Source organism: Bubalus kerabau, chromosome 10, assembly GCF_029407905.1.
Source record: "Bubalus kerabau isolate K-KA32 ecotype Philippines breed swamp buffalo chromosome 10, PCC_UOA_SB_1v2, whole genome shotgun sequence".
Classification (NCBI taxonomy): Eukaryota; Metazoa; Chordata; class Mammalia; order Artiodactyla; family Bovidae; genus Bubalus; species Bubalus kerabau.
Window position 1 is genome coordinate 24,497,951 of NC_073633.1, and position 16,840 is coordinate 24,514,790.

Sequence of the window (16,840 nt, forward strand, 5' to 3'; positions counted from 1 at the left end):
AACCACTAGACCATTGACGTATGACCTAAATCAAATCCCTTACATTATACAATGAAAGTGACAAATACATTCAAGGGATTAGATCTGATTACAGAGTGCCTGAAGAAGTATGGATGGAGGTTTGTGACATTGCACAGGAGGCAGTGAAGGCCGTCCCCAAGAGAAGGGTGCCACTGCTGTATTCTGACTAGTTCATAGTGGCTGGACCTGCACGTAAGTTTCTAGTTTTTACATAGGTGGATTTATCAATGTATTTGTGTTTAGTGCTATTATATCTTGCTTCAGAAATGCTTCTGCAGAAATATTTTCATATCCATTTGTTTTTCAGTCTTTCTGGAATTTCTCTTTGTGTATAGTGTGTTGTAGGAACACAGAGTTGGTTTTTTTTTTTTTTTTTTCCCTATATGGATAACCAGTTGTCCTTATACTGTCCTTTTCTTACCGTCCATCCCTGGGCTGCCTGCTGACGTTGGTTACCTTCCCGGGCTGTGGTCCTGCTTGGCAGGAAGAATCCTGCCTTACCTTCCCGCTCACAACTAGCAGTTGTTTCCCCTCCCCTTGAGTGTCTTTAGATAGCTTGAGATTTATGCTCTTTAGCTTTGTTTCCCCTCAAAGTTTGGAAATTGATCATTTAAAATTCTTCCTCAGAAATATATTTTTGGAGGAAGGCAGGGAGAGGAGCAGATTACTGCTTATTTTACACACTGGGCTGCCCTGGAATGATCTGTTTACATTGCTTTTTGTTATTTATTTAAGCATTAATTATACATATATGGTGCATAAAAAAAACTTATGGATTTTGTTAGAGAATATAAACCTTTTATTGTATTCTATTTTAATTTGGACTAAGAAACCCTGGACCTTGGGCTGTCTAAATTTCTACAACAAAATTTCATTCTTTTCTGTAGCCAAACTAAGTCATACTGTGTTCCTTGGTCGTGCCACGTCCCTAACTCCTCTGTGCATTTGTGTCTGCTCTCCTCATTTTCTAGGATGACTCTTTGCCCCCTTCTCTGCTTCGTGTTCCCTCGCTCACTAGGATGTGAGTTCTCATTGTCATACTTATCTTTTAATTGCACTTACCTTGCACTGTTCCTACAGTGTAGTAGGAGCCCCTGAGTGAATGATCCTACATTCACCGTTTGTGGTGTTCTTCATGTAGCAAAGTTTTAAATTTCTCTATTATTTGATTTGGCATTTGGTCAGTTCGTTTACCAGTTAAATATGTATGTGTTATTGGTCAGGACCTACTATGTATACTTAACCTGTTTATCTCAAATTTGCTAGATCCACCAAGATTCTTTTGAAAATAGTTTTTTTCTTCCTGTGGCTGTGTATATACATTATCTGACCATCTCTCTGGTGCAAGCTGGTTGGGATTCTTTTACAATTATTATTTTTTAACCAATGCCCTTTGTCCTAAATAGAGCCATTTCTTACCCAGTGTTCAGCTCTGGTTCTCTGGTTCTCTGGTTCTCTGTTTTAACCTGGTTATAGTTCATAGAAAAATTCTGATTATATCTTGCTTATTGTAGCTCTTTAACATTGTACTCCTTAATTTGAAAAGGCTTTCTTTTTATTTTTATTCCTACTGATGGAGCATTTGAGGAGGGCATGCCTGAGAAATGTGGTTTGTATAGAGAACATCCTTTCCAAACTGAAAAGAATTAATGCCCAACTGCTGTTTTTTTTCTTTTCATAAATAAATGTTTTTGTATTGATTTAGTCTTTTTATGCAGAAAACTTATAGTAGGCCCATAAATTAAAGTTAAGGAAAGCTTTGTTATTTCTTAGAAGCTGAAAGCTTTCCTCTTTGCATTTGGTCTTTTGTCACACACATTTTCTAATAATGGAAGATAGAGAACTGAGAAATAGGACTCTGAATTGTGACCCTTCTCTTTTTGAAAAAGCTTTGCCACATTGTCTTGTTTCTGTTTTTAATGTCACTTAGTATTATCTAAGCTGCACTGAAATAGCAAGAGGTGGCACACCTAGCTCAGGCGGCTCACTGCACTGTTATAATTACTACTACTTGTGAAATCTAAAAGTTAAAAGTTTAGAAAGATGCCTGTGGTGCGGATACAACATGGCTGAAGTGCCACTAGGAATGATTTCAATGGAAGTGCTGTATTTAATACTTCAGGAACTAGATCAGAAATTAGTATCAGCAGTGAATAATGTGGATATACTTGGTTATAGTTTAATTCAGCCATATTTATTTCTTTATCAAAACTAAATCCATTCATTTGTAGAATCATTGCTGCAGCAGTAAATCTTTGAGGGTATAAATGTAAATGAATGAAAGTGAAAGAAAGTGAAGTCGCTGAGTTATGTCTGAACTCTTTGCAACCCCATGGACCGTAGCCTACCAGGCTCCTCTGTCCATGGGGTTTTCCAGGCAAGAGTGCTGGAGTGGGTTGCCATTTCCTTCTCCAGGGGATCTTCCTGACCCAGGGAATAAATAAAGGGGTTTTGTAAATCCTATCTTACTTACATGCCTGAGAAGCCGATGACTGTGTCAAACTTAGGTGCCCCTTAGGAGATCAAAAGTGATACAGGTCTAAGAGAAGGTACTTATATAAATTTCTGAAGTTAGAAACTTAGAAAGGATTTTCTGAATTACCAAGGAAAAGATCAAGAGACACTGACTGTATAAATGTGGAAAACTTTGGCATGTCCAGTGAAATCCATTGTCGTTGCTCAGTCTCCTAGCCGTGTCCGGCTCTATGCGACCTCATGGACTGCAGCACCCCAGGCCTTCCTGTCCCTCACCATCTGCCAGAGTTTGCCCAAGTTCATGTCCTTGCATTGGTGATGGCATCCAGTCCTCTCATTCTCTGACACCTTCTTCTCCTCTTGCCCTCAATCTTTCTCAGTATCAGGGTCTTTTCCAGTGAGTCGGCTCTTCACATCAGGTGACCAAAATATTGGAGCTTCAGCTTCAGCCTCAGTCCTTCCAATGAGTATTCAGGGTTGATTTCCTTTAAGACTGACTGGTTAGATCTCCTTGTTCTCACAGCAAGTATACTGGGGTGGTTTGCCATTCACTTCTCTAGTGGATCACACTTCGTCAGACCTCTCTACTGTGACCTGTCCATCTTGGGGTGGCCCTATACGGCCATAGCTTCACTGAGTTACACGAGCCCCTTCGCCACAATGAGGCAGTGATCCATGAAGGGGATAAAGCATAATCAAATCAAAGCATAAGCAAAGCATAAGCAAATCAAAAAAAATTTAAAGTGGTGTAAGGAAGGCCACTCTAAATCAGATATAGAAACCCAGAATCTATAAAAAATTGATAAAGTTTTGCTGTATTAAAAAAATAAAAATTTTCTGCATGGATAAAATGGCCATAAAGTTTTTTTTGTAAAAAAAAAAAAAAAAGAAGAAGAAGAAAAATGACAAACTAAAAATAAAAAATTTTCAAGTTAAGACCAAGTGTTCATTTCTTGGATTATATAAAGAATGTGAACAGTTCAGTTAATAATAAATTATAATCCTGTTTGAAATGGGCAAAGGATATAAAAAGATTATCCACAGAAATGGAGACTATGTGTACACTTTAGATAAAATATATCATGTATGTGTATCTGCTTATTTATCTAGAGGCTTTATAAAAACTTGGTTTCAGTGGTTGCTCAGGGAGGGGAAGTGGGTGGCTGAGGACAGAGAAAAGAAGAGGACTTACTAATTTTTAATTTACCATTTAAAAAAATTGGTTTTAAATGAGTATTACCATAGATAAGCACAGTCCAATAGAAATACTTCTGATGATGAAAATTCTTACTGTCCAGTATGGTAATAGCCACATGTGCCTTTGGAATCAGCTTTTGGAATGTGGTTAGTTTAACTGAGGAGCTGAGTTTTTAATTTCATTAAATTTATTACTTTTAATTGAAGTATAGTTACTATAATTTAGGGGCTTCCCTGGTGGCTTAGAGGGTAAAGTGTCTGCCTGCAATGTGGGACACCCGGGTTCGATCCCTGGGTTGGGAGGATCCCCTGGAGAAGGAAATGGCACCCCACTCCAGTACTCAAGCCTGGAAAATCCCATAGATGGAGGAGCCTAGTAGACTACAGTCCATGGGGTCGCAAAGAGTCAGACACAACTGAGTGACTTCACTTTCCTTTTCCTTTAGAGTTACTATATTATGATATAGGTATACAATATAGTGGTTCATAATTTTTAAAGGTTATACTCCATTTATAGTTATTATAAAATATTGGCTCTGTTCTGTGTTGTACAGCATATCTTTGTAGCTTACCTTATACTTGATAGTTTGTAACTCCCTGCCCTAAGCCACGTGTAACCCCTCCTCCCCTCCCTACTGGTAACCCTTAGTTTGTTCTCCGTATCTTAGAGTCTGCCTATTTGTTGTTATGTTCACTAGTTTCTTGTACTTTTTAGATCACACATGTAAGTGATATCATGCAGTATTTGTCTTTCTCTGACTTTATTTCACTTAGCATAATAGCGTCCAAGTCCATCCTTTCCTTGTTGCTGCAGATGGCAGAATTTCATTCTTTTTTATGGCTGAGTAGTATATATTGTTGGAGAAGGAAATGGCAACCCACTCCAGTTTTCTTGCTTGGAGAATCCTGTGGATGGAGGAGCCTGTTGGGCTGCTGTCCATAGTGTCGCACAGAGTTGGACATGATTGAAGCGACTTAGCATGCATGCATGCATTGGAGAAGGAAGTGGCAACCCACTCCAGTATTCTTGCCTGCAGAATCCCAGGGACGGCGGAGCCTGGTGGGCCGCCATCTATGGAGTCACACAGAGTCGGACACGACTGAAGCGACTCAGCAGCAGCAGCAGTAGATATTGTAGTAGTATATATATGTTGTATATATACACCACATTCTCTTTATCCATGCGTCTTTTGATGGATACTTAGATTGCTTCCATATCTTAGTGATTGTAAATAATGCTGCTGTGAACATTGGGGAGCATGTATCTTTTTGAATTAGTGTTGTTGGGTTTTTCTGAGATGTGCACCCAGGAGTAGAATTGCTGGGTCTTATGGTAATTCTTTTAGTATTTCGAGAAATCTCCATACTGTTTTTTACAGTTGCTGCACCAATTTACATTCCCGTCAAGTGTATGAGGGTTCCTTTTTCTCCACATCTCACCAGCATCTGTTATGTATGTTCTTTTTGATGATACCTATTCTGACAGGTGTGAGGTGATACCTCGTGGTGGTTTTATGTTTCCCTGATGATTAGTAATGCTGAGCCTCTTCTCATGTGCCAGTTGGCCATCTGCATTTCAAAGAGGATCTACTCTTTACTTGAAATGCTTTCTAACATTTTGACTTTTTTCCATTATATATTACTGTATCTGTGTATATACGCGGAGAAGGCAATGGCACCCCACTCCAGTACTCTTGCCTGGAAAATCCCATGGATGGATGACTCTGGTGGGCCGCAGTGCATGGGGTTGCTAAGAGTTGGACACGACTGAGCGACTTCACTTTGACTTTTCACTTTCGTGCATTGGAGAAGGAAATGGCAACCCACTCCAGTGTTCTTGCCTGGAGAATCCCAGGGACAGGGGAGCCTGGTGGGCTGCCGTCTATGGGGTCACACAGAGTCGGACACGACTGAAGCAACTTAGCAGTAGCAGTGTGTATACATATGCATACGTGTATTTTTTATGTTAAAATAGAGATACAGAAACACTTCCCAGGGAGACAAGGTTGCTGCCAGGCTGAGTCCTAAGAAAAAGTAAATTAAGGTAGACCAACAAAACTTTGGAGAATGTATTGATGAACAAAGTACCCCATGCAGTGGAAATGAGACAGCATTCTGGGCCGAAGCTTACTCAAAGAGATGTTGTGAAGGATTTGTATAAGCCCCCAAGGTGCTATAGTTTTCTGAGACCACACCTATAGATTCCACTGCTCCCAACAGTTTTTTAGGGGTGGGGGTTGAGAGAACTTGACCAGAGCAGAGGTGTCTTCTATGTCTTTAGACCTTTGTCTTAAGAGATTTCAGGTCCTTAATAGTCCGTAAGATTTCTTGGCAGTTTATGATCTTCAAAAGTCTTCTGTTTATAAATTAGATATGTAGGTGTTTATATACTTCACCCTTCCCACTTATTCCTTTGCACACCATAGAAAAGAGCTGGGTTTTATTCTGAGATCAGATCAGATCAGTCGCTCAGTCGTGTCGGACTCTTTGCGACCCCATGAATCGCAGCACGCCAGGCCTCCCTGTCCATCACCAACTCCCGGAGTTCATTCAGACTCACGTCCATCGAGTCAATGATGCCATCCAGCCATCTCATCCTCTGTCGTCCCCTTCTCCTCCTGCCCCCAATCCCTCCCAGCATCAGAGTCTTTTCCAGTGAGTCAACTCTTCGCATGAGGTGGCCAAAGTACTGGAGTTTCAGCTTTAGCATCATTCCTTCCAAAGAAATCCCAGGGCTGATCTCCTTTAGAATGGACTGGTTGGATCTCCTTGCAGTCCAAGGGACCCTCAAGAGTCTTCTCCAACACCACAGTTCAAAAGCATCAATTCTTCGGCGCTCAGCCTTCTTCACAGTCCAACTCTCACATCCATACATGACCACAGGAAAAACCATAGCCTTGACTAGACGAACCTTTGTTGGCAAAGTAATGTCTCTGCTTTTCAGTATGCTATCTAGGTTGGTCATAACTTTCCTTCCAAGGAGTAAGCATCTTTTAATTTCATGGCTGCAATCACCATCTGTAATGATTTTGGAGCCCCAAAAAATAAAGTCTGACACTGTTTCCACTGTTTCCCCATCTATTTGCCATGAAGTGATGGGACCGGATGCCATGATCTTCGTTTTCTGAATGTTGAGCTTTAAGCCAACTTTTTCACTCTCCTCTCTCACCTTCATCAAGAGGCTTTTGAGTTCCTCTTCACTTTCTGCCATAAGGGTGGTGTCATCTGCATATCTGAGGTTATTGATATTTCTCCCGGCAATCTTGATTCCAGCTTGTGCTTCTTCCAGTCCAGCATTTCTCATCATGTACTCTGCATATAAGTTAAATAAACAGGGTGACAATATACAGCCTTGACAAACTCCTTTTCCTATTTGGAACCAGTCTGTTGTTCCATGTCCAGTTCTAACTGTTGCTTCCTGACCTGCATACAAATTTCTCAAGAGGCAGATCAAGTGGTCTGGTATTCCTGTCTCTTGAAGAATTTTCCATCGTTTATTGTGATCCACACAGTCAAAGGCTTTGGCATAGTCAATAAAGCAGAAATAGATGTTTTTCTGGAACTCTCTTCTTTTTCTATGATCCAGCGGATGTTGGCAATTTGATCTCTGGTTCCTCTGCCTTTTCTAAAACCAGCTTGAAGATTAGGAAGTTCCTGGTTCACATATTGCTGAAGCCTGGCTTGGAGAATTTTGAGCATTACTTTACTAGCGTGTGAGATGAGTGCAATTGTGCGGTAGTTTGAGCATTCTTTGGCATTGCCTTTCTTAGGGATTGGAATGAAAACTGACCTTTTCCAGTCCTGTGGCCACTGCTGAGTTTTGCAAATTTGCTGGCATATTGAGTGCAGCACTTTCACAGCATCATCTTTCAGGATTTGGAATAGCTCAACTGGAATTCCATCATCTCCACTAGCTTTGTTCGTAGTGATGTTTTCTAAGGCCCACTTGACTTCACATTCCAGGATGTCTGGCTCTAGGTCAGTGATCACACCATTGTGATTATCTGGGTTGTGAAGATCTTTTTTGTACAGTTCTTCTGTGTATTCTTGCCATCTCTTCTTAATATCTTCTGCTTCTGTTAGGTCCATACCATTTCTGTCCTTTATCGAGCCCATCTTTGCATGAAATGTTATTCTGAGATAGTGTTACCAAATTCGGCCTGTGTGCCCGACGCACTGTGAGGCCCCAGTAGCCGAGCAGGACACTAACAGGCGCTCATTAATGGTTGGTTGCTTGTTGGTGGGGCCCACTGTGGCGCTGACCAGTAGCCGAGCAGGACACTAACAGGCACTCATTGACGGCTGGTTGCTTGTGGGTGGGGCCCACCGAGGCACCGAGCAATTGCTGAGCAAACCTTGTTCCCTAGCAACAGGTGCAGAGTAATGAGGGACAGCAATGGCTGCCTGCTAAGGGCTGTGCTCATCCTGCTCTGTTACAGGAGGACATTTTTGAAGGATTCTAAGCAGGGGAGTGACAGTGTGATTTTTTAAATGAAAATGATCTCACAGTTTGCAGCAAAAAGGCTGGATGGGCAAGAAGATACTTTAGGAAGCTAGTTACAAATTAAGAAAATGGTGGCCCTTACTCAGATGATTGGAGTTGATTCAGTGGGTTGATTGAGGAGATATTAAAAGTAGAATCAGTAACTAGTGGCAGGTTGGAAATGGCAGTGGTAGAGAGGAGAGTGACGGGGAACGTCTAGGTTTCTGGCTCAGCTGGAGCTGGCATCCTTCGTTCTGGCTGGGGGGCTCCAGAAGAGAGCCAGCCTGGCAGCGAGTGTTTGCGATTACTACAGCTCTGGTCTGGACAGTCGGGATTTGAGGTGTCTTTAGACACTCAGGCGGAGGTGTCAGTTCCATAAACATTCTCTTTGCTGTTTAACAGTTAAAGGGGTTCTTTGAAGGTCAGAGAGAGGTCTGCACTAGAGATAAGATTTGGGAATCACAGACTTTTAAATAGTAATTGAGGCTGTGGATGTGGTGAGAATATCCTGGGGAGGGGATAAAAAAAGATGAACAATGGAGAGAGGAGGTTGAGGAGATTAAGATAGCAAAGGAGGTGGCAGAGAAGGAGCTGTCAGGGATAGGAGGAAAGCTGGGAGAGTGTGGGGTCATAGAAGCCAAGGCAGTTGTTTCAAAAAAGGAAGAGGGGGTCAGCTATGGTGAATACTGCCAAGACATTGAATAGGAGTAAGATTTTTAAAAATGAGTTAATTAGTGTGTTGTTAAACAAGAAGATGTGGAGTTTTGAAAATGATGTGACATTGGACAGGGAAATCTGGATAGATAATTGAACTCTTAAAAAGAAAATTATGTTTGCTTTAATCCATGTATTAATTAAATTCTTTGGGTTGCAAATAACAGAAACCCAACGCAATCTCCTTTAAACAAAATGACTTATTGCCCTGTGGAACTCTCATGTCCAAGGATAGGAGTGGCCCCTGGGACCTTGAATCTAGGGGCTCCAACAGTATCATTAGCTGTGCAGCTGTGTGTCTCTGTGTCTCTCTTTATCTCTCAGCTCTGCTTTCCTCTAAGGAAGGATTTCTCCTGGTGGTCCCTGGCAACGTAAGGCCTTTTTTAAATCCTTACAATTCTAATGGAAAGAGTATCCCTCCTTCCCAGTTTTGGCAACAACCTCAGGGTTTACTTGGATTTTTATCATTTATATCACAGGCTTATCCATAAACTAATCACCTGGGTCAGAAGCAATTAGATATGCTGACAGGTGAGGCCTGAGTCGCCTCTCACCCCTGGATCTGGGCCAGATAAGAAAGTCAGTCTTGTCTGAATCACATGGGTTATAAATAAGGTGATTTCCCAAAGGAAGGTCAAGATCTGTTCCCTGAAGGAGGAAGAAGGTATGCTGGGCAGGTGGAAACAACAGACATCTACTTCAACTGTAAAATAAGCCTTTGGCTCAATATATTGGAATGACCGCTTCTGCAGTGTATTTTGTAGGCAACTTTTCAGCATAAAGGATGACTAGATCTCTCTGTTACTATAACTTATAGAAAGGGCCCCTGGGTCTGATCCTTATGGCTAGAGAAAGGTAATTATTTTTGCTCCATGTACTGCTGCCCATTTGGGAAGCTGAATAATAACTAATCTTCGGCAAATATTTGAGTAGATGCTTAATATCACCAGTCATTAGAGAAATGCAGATCAAAACCATGAGGACAATCACCTCACATAAGTCAGGATGACCACTATAAAACAACAAACAGAAAATAATGTTTATGAGGATTTGGAGAAATTGGGACCGTGGTGCACTGTTAGTAGGGTTGTAAAATGGTGACTGCAACCATGAAATTAAAAGACGCTTGCTCCTTGAAGAAAAGCTATGACAAACATAGACAGCATATTAAAAAGCAGAGACACTACTTTGCCGACAAAGGTCTGTATGTATACTCAAAGCTATGGTTTTTCCAGTAGTCGTGTCTGAATGTGAGAGTTGGACCATAAAGAAGGTTGAACGCCAAAGAATTCATGCCTTTGCACTATGGTTTTGGAGAAGACTCTTGAGAGTCCCCTTGGACTGCAAGGAGATCAAACCAGTCAATCCTAAAGGAAATCAGTCCTGAATATTCATTGGAAGGACTGATGCTGAAGCTGAACCTCTAATACTTTGGCCACCTAATTTGAAGAGCTGACTCATTAGAAAAGATCCTAATGCTGGGAAAGATTGAGGAGAAGGAGATGACAGAGGATGAGGTGGTTGGATGATATTACTGACTTGATGGAGTTGAGTTTGAGCAAGCTCTGGGAGATGGTGAAGGACAGGGAAGCCTGGCGTGCTGCAGCCCATGGTGTTGCCAAGAGTCGGACAGGATTGAGCGACTGAACAGCAGCAACAGCAGCAACCTGTGACCCAGCAGTTCCACTTCTGGGTACATATCGGAAAGAATTGAAAGCAGGGGATCTCAGAGATATTTGTGCGCCCCTGTTTTATCAGCATTATTCACAGTAGGTAGGCAGAAGGTGGAAGCAACCCATGTATCCGTCAACAAATGAATGGATAAACGAAAATGTGGTGTACCTGACAATGGAATAATATTCATCCTTAGAAAGGAAGGGAAGTCTGGCACATGCTACAACAGGAATGAACCTCAAACATTATGCTAAGTGAAACATGCCTGTCCCAATAAGAGAAACACTATATGACTCCACTTCTGTCTGTGAGGTCCTCAGGGTAGTCAAATTTATGGAGACAGAAAGGGAAATGGTGGTCTTCCAGGGGAGGGGGAAAGGAGGATCTATTGTTTGAAGGTGCAGAATTTCAGTTTTGTAAGATGAGAAGGTTCTGGGGATACATTGTACAACAGTGTGAATGTGCTTGGTACCACTTGACCACACACTTAAAAATGATTGTGATGGTTTTATGTATTTTTTATCACAATTTAAAAAAATTTAAAGACATATCAAATATTTCAGCAAATTACATAGATTTCCTTAAGAAATCTTAAGGACATTTTGCAGTAAGGATTGGTGCACATAGCCAAAGCCATGGACATGTTAGGGGATCAATTTATCAGAAGCTGCACATAGCACGCCTCCACTACCACCTCGTTCCATTTTGTGCTGGATATACCTCGAACCAAATGGCCGTTTTACTTTGCAATGGCTTTGATAGATTTGTATAACCCGCTTACCCTCATTTTCCTAGGCTTACATAGTTCAGTTGTGTTATGTGTTATCTGTAAGTACCTTTTTTAAAAGAGTACTTCAAATCTAGTTCCTGGGAGTTTGTCATTCATCATTATATTTGTTTATAAGAAATCAATCCATGGCTTCTTTTATGTCATTGGACATTTTTATTCATTCAGCAATAAATGCCTACTGAATATCACGCTTTTTAAAATTTTACTTTTATTGAGGCATAAATAGCATTAACATTTTATTAGTTTCAGGTATATGATGTACTGATTTGATGTTTGTATACACTGAGAAATGATCACCACAAAAATCTGGTTAAGCATCTTACATAGTTAAATTATTTTTCTTCTGATGCGAACTTTCAAGATCTACTATCTTAGCCACTTTCAAACATACTATACAGTATTGTTAACTATGGTTACCGTGGTATATATTACATCTTCATGACTTGTTAAATAGCTGGAAATGTGTACCTTTTGACCCTCGTCAAGCATTTGAATGTCACTCTTGGGCTAAGAGGTACAGGTGTGCGCGTGGGCCGTGCTGAGAGCCGCGTGGGGCAGCGGTGCATGCCGCAGCAGCAGTGTGCTCCAGGTACAGGGACCCAGAGGGTCCGTATTTCTTTGGGGATGGGCCGAGGCATAAAGAAAGTCTTCTTAGCAGAGGTAAATGACTGGGATAAACTTTAAAAATTTCTTAACATACAAAAAAAATACTTAAGAAAAAGTAGACAAATCCAGTCTTGGTGGGAAATTTTAATATACTTCTCTTAATAGCAAATAGTAGAGCAGACAAAGGTCAGTAAGCACTAGAGTATAAAACAATGAACAGTCTTGCCTAATCAACATACATACAACACTGTACCCAAAATGATTGAGTGCACATTTTAAAGTATGTGTAATGTAAGTGCCGAAGTCCAGTATTTGTTAGTCTAAGGAGTGCTTAGAGGACATTTTGTAGTCATTATAAAACTATATTTCTGTTCAGTCGCTCAGTTATGTCCAATTCTGTGACGCCATAGAATGCAGCACACCATGCTTCCCTGACCTTCACTATCTCCTGGAGCTTGCTCAAACTCATGTCCATTGACTTGATGATGCCATCCAACCATCTCACCCTCTGTCATCCCCTTCTCCTCCTGCTTTCAATCTTTCCCAGCCTCAGGGTCTTTTCCAGTGAGTCAGCTTTTCAAATATTCAGGATTGATTTCCTTTAGGATTGACTGGTTTGATCTCCTTGCTGTCCAAGGGACTCACAAGAGTCTTCTCCAGCACTACAATTTGAAAGCATCAGTTCTTCAGCACTCAGCCTTCTTTATGGCCCCACTCTCCATGATTAGTCAGTTAGTTCAGTTGCTCAGTCCTGTGCAACTCTGTGACCCCATGGACTGCAGCACGCCAGGCTTCCCTGTCCATCACCAACACCTGGAGCTTGCTCAGACTCATGTCCATCGATTCAGTGATGCCATCCAACCATCTTATCCTCTGCCATCCCTTTCTCCTACTGCCTTAAATCTTTCCCAGCATCAGTTCTTCACATCAGGTGACCAAAGTATGGGAGCTGCAGCTTCAAGCATCAGTCCTTCCAATGAATATTCAGGAATGATTTCCCTTAGGATTGACTGGTTTGATCTCCTTTCTGTCCAAAGGACTCTCAAGAGTCTTCTCCAACACCACAGTTCAAAAGCATCAATTCTTCGGCGCTCAACTTTCTATGTAGCCCAACTCTCACATCCATACATGACTACTGGAAAAACCATAGCTTTGACTGTATGAACCTTTGTTGGCAAGATAATGTCTTTGATTTTTTATTATGCTGTCTAGGTTGGTCATAGCTTTTCTTCCAAGGAGCAAGCATCTTTTAATTTCATGGCTGCAGTCACTATCTGCAGTCATTTTGGAGCCCAAGAAAACAAAGTCTGTCACTGTTTCCATTGTTTGTCATCTATTTGCTATGAAGTGATGGAACCAGATGCCATGATTTTTGTTTTTTGAATTGAGCTTTACGCCAGCGTTTTCACTCTCCTCTTTCACTGTCATCAAGAGGTTCTTCAGTTCTTCTTTGCTTTCTGCCATAAGGGTGATGTCATCTGCATACCTGCTGCTGCTGCTGTCGCTTCAGTCATGTTCAACTCTGTGCGACCCCATAGACGGCAGCCCACCAGGCTCCCCTGTCCCTGGGATTCTCCAGGCAAGAACACTGGAGTGGGTTGCCATTTCCTTCTCCAATGCATGAAAGTGAAAAGTGAAAGTGAAGTCGCTCAGTCGTGTCCGACTCTTCGCGACCCCCATGGACTGCAGCCCTCCAGGCTCTTCCTTCCATGGGATTTTCCAGGCAAGAGGACTGGAGTGGGGTGCCATCACCTTCTCTGCTGCATATCTGAGGTTGTTGATATTTCTCCCAGAAATCTTGATTCCAGCTTGTGCTTCATCCAGCCCAGCATTTTGCATGATGTATTCTGCATATAAGTTAAATAGGCAGGGTGACAATATACAGCCTTGATGTGCTCCTTTCCCAATTTGGAACCAGTCCATTTGTTCCATGTCCGGTTCTAACTATTGCTTCTTGACCTGCATACAAATTTCTTAGGAGGCAGATCAGGTAGTTCTATCTCAAGAATTTTCCTATCTCAAAAATTCCTCTCTCAAGAATTTTCCAGTTTGTTGTGATCCACACAGTCAAAGGCTTTGACATAGTCAAGAAAGCAGAAATAGATATTTTTCTGGAACTCTCTTGCTTTTTCAGTGATCCAACAGATGTTGGCAATTTGATCTCTGGTTCCTCTGCCTTTTCTAAATCCAGCTTGAACATCTGCAAGTTCACGGTTCACATATTGCTGAAGCCTGGCCTGAAGAATTTTGAGCATTATTACTAGCGTATGAGATGAGTGCAATTATGTGGTAGTTTGAACCTTCTTTGGCATTGCCTTTCTCTGGGATTGGAATGAAAACTGACCTTTTCCAGTCCTGTGGCCATTGCTGAGTTTTCCAAATTTGCTGGCATATTGAGTGCAGCACTTTCACAGCATCATCTTTGCGGATTTGAAATAGCTCAACTGGAATTCCGTCACCTCCACTAGCTTTGTTCATAGTGATGTTTCCTAAGGCCCCCTTGACTTCGCATTCCAGGATGTCTGGCTCTAGGTAAGTGATCACACCATCATGGTTATCTGGGTCATGAAGATCTTTTTTGTATAGTTCTTCTGTGTATTCTTGCCACCTCTTCTTTTTTTTTTTTAATTTTATTTTATTTTTAAACTTTACAATATTGTATTGGTTTTGCCAAATATTGAAATGAATCTGCCACAGGTATACCTGTGTTCCCCATCCTGAACCCTCCTCCCTCCTCCCTCCCCATATCATCCCTCTGGGTCGTCCCAGTGCACCAGCCCCAAGCATCCAGTATCGTGCATCGAACCTGGACTGGTGACTCATTTCATACATGATATTATACATGTTTCAATGTCATTCTCCCAGATCTTCCCACCCTCCCCCTCTCCCACAGAGTCCATAAGACTGTTCTATACATCAGTGTCTCTTTTGCTGTCTCGTATACAGGGTTATTGTTACCATCTTTCTAAATTCCATATATATGCGTTAGTATACTGTATTGGTGTTTTTCTTGGCTTACTTCACTCTGTATAATAGGCTCCAGTTTCATCCACCTCATTAGAACTGATTCAAATGTATTCTTTTTAATGGCTGAGTAATACTCCATTGTGTATATGTACCACAGCTTTCTTATTCATTCATCTGCTGATGGACATCTAGGTTGCTTCCATGTCCTGGCTATTATAAACAGTGCTGCGATGAACATTGGGGTACACGTGTCTCTTTCCCTTCTGGTTTCCTTGGTGTGTATGCCCAGCAGTGAGATTGCTGGATCATAAGGCAGTTCTATTTCCAGTTTTTTAAGGAATCTCCACACTGTTCTCCATAGTGGCTGTACTATTTTGCATTCCCACCAACAGTGTAAGAGGGTTCCCTTTTCTCCACACCCTCTCCAGCATTTATTGCTTGTAGACTTTTGGATTGCAGCCATTCTGACTGGCGTGAAATGGTACCTCATTGTGGTTTTGATTTGCATTCCACCTCTTCTTCATATCTTCTGCTTCTGTTAGTTCCATACCATTTCTGTCATTTATTATGCCCATCTTTGCATGAAATGTTCCCTTGGTATCTCTGATTTTCTTGAGGAGATCTCTAGTCTTTGCCATTCTATTGGTTTCCTCTATTTGTTTGCATTGATCACTGAGGATCACTGAGGATCACTGAGGATCACTTTCTTATCTCTCCTTGCTATTCTTTGGAACTCTGCATTCAAATGAGTATATCTTTCCTTTTCTCCTTTGCCTTTCACTTTTCTTCTTTTCTCAGCTATTTGTGAGGCCTCCTCAGACAACTATTTTGCCTTTTTGCATTTCTTTTTCTTGGGGATCGTCTTGATCACTGCTTCCTGTACAATGTCACGAACCTCTGTCCATAGTTCTTCAGGCACTTTGTTTATCAGATCTAATCTCCATGATAAGAAAAGATGAAAGACTAAAAATCAGTGATTTAAACTTAGAGCTTAAATTGATGGAAAAATAGCACATCAAGTGTAAAAAAAAAACAGAAGGGAAGAAACAGAAAAGAAATCAATGAATCAGAAAGCAAATATAGAAAAATAACCAACAAAGCCAAAAATAAGTGCTTTGAAAAGATTAACAAAATTGATGAGCCGTAACAAAGACTGATTTTTTAAAAACTAGAGAAAATGTAATATTAAGAATGAAAAGAGGGATACCACTTGAAGAGCATTAAACATTAAAGAAATTAAAAGATACTTTTAACATCTTTATATCATGCAGTTTGGTTGTTTGGATGAAATGTATAAATTTCTTGAAAAATACAACTTACCAAAACAGAAAAAAAGAATAGAAAATTTAAGTAATACAATATTTATTAAGAAAACAAATTCCATTATTTAAGACCTTCCCATGAAGAAAACCTCAAGGCCTATAATTTGTCTGGCGAATTCTTTCAGACATTTAAGGAAGAACCAATACTAGTCTCGTACAAACTCTTGCAGACAACAGAAGAAGGAGGAAGTTCCTAATTTTTCTTATAAGAAAGATATCAAAAGAGTAATTTACATAAATATATTATAGGAGAATCTCTCTTACTGACCTTTTTGTGAATGTAAAAGTCTTTAATATAACATTAGCAAATTGAATACATAAAAAGGATAATATGTTACAACAAAGTAGGTTTTTTCTCTTTTTAAAATTAATTTATTTTAATTGGAGGCTAATTACTTTACAGTATTGTAGTGGTTTTTGCCAAACATCGACATGAATCAGCCACAGGCGCACATGTGTTCCCCATCCAGAACCCCTGCCCACCTCCCCATCGCATCCTCCAGGGTCATCCCAGTGCACCAGGCAAAGGTAGGTTTTTTCAAGAATGCAAGGATAGCTTAATATTTTAAAATATCAGTGTATTTCACCACA

General features: G+C 40.8%; 1 protein-coding gene across 9 annotated transcripts in view; it reads left to right on the forward strand.

Annotated features, from left to right (window-relative positions):
• Nucleotides 1–16,840, forward strand: part of REC114 (REC114 meiotic recombination protein) — a 115,653-nt gene that overhangs the window by 65,372 nt on the left and 33,441 nt on the right. For 2 of the 9 annotated variants that reach the window (XM_055536946.1, XM_055536947.1), the window contains exon 3: nucleotides 16,653–16,777. The exons of the other annotated variants lie outside the window; for them this stretch is intronic. In XM_055536946.1, the coding sequence (XP_055392921.1) occupies nucleotides 16,682–16,777 (96 nt within the window). In that variant the 5' untranslated portion in view covers nucleotides 16,653–16,681. The remainder of the gene's footprint in view (nucleotides 1–16,652; nucleotides 16,778–16,840) is intronic. 9 annotated transcript variants of the gene reach the window in all.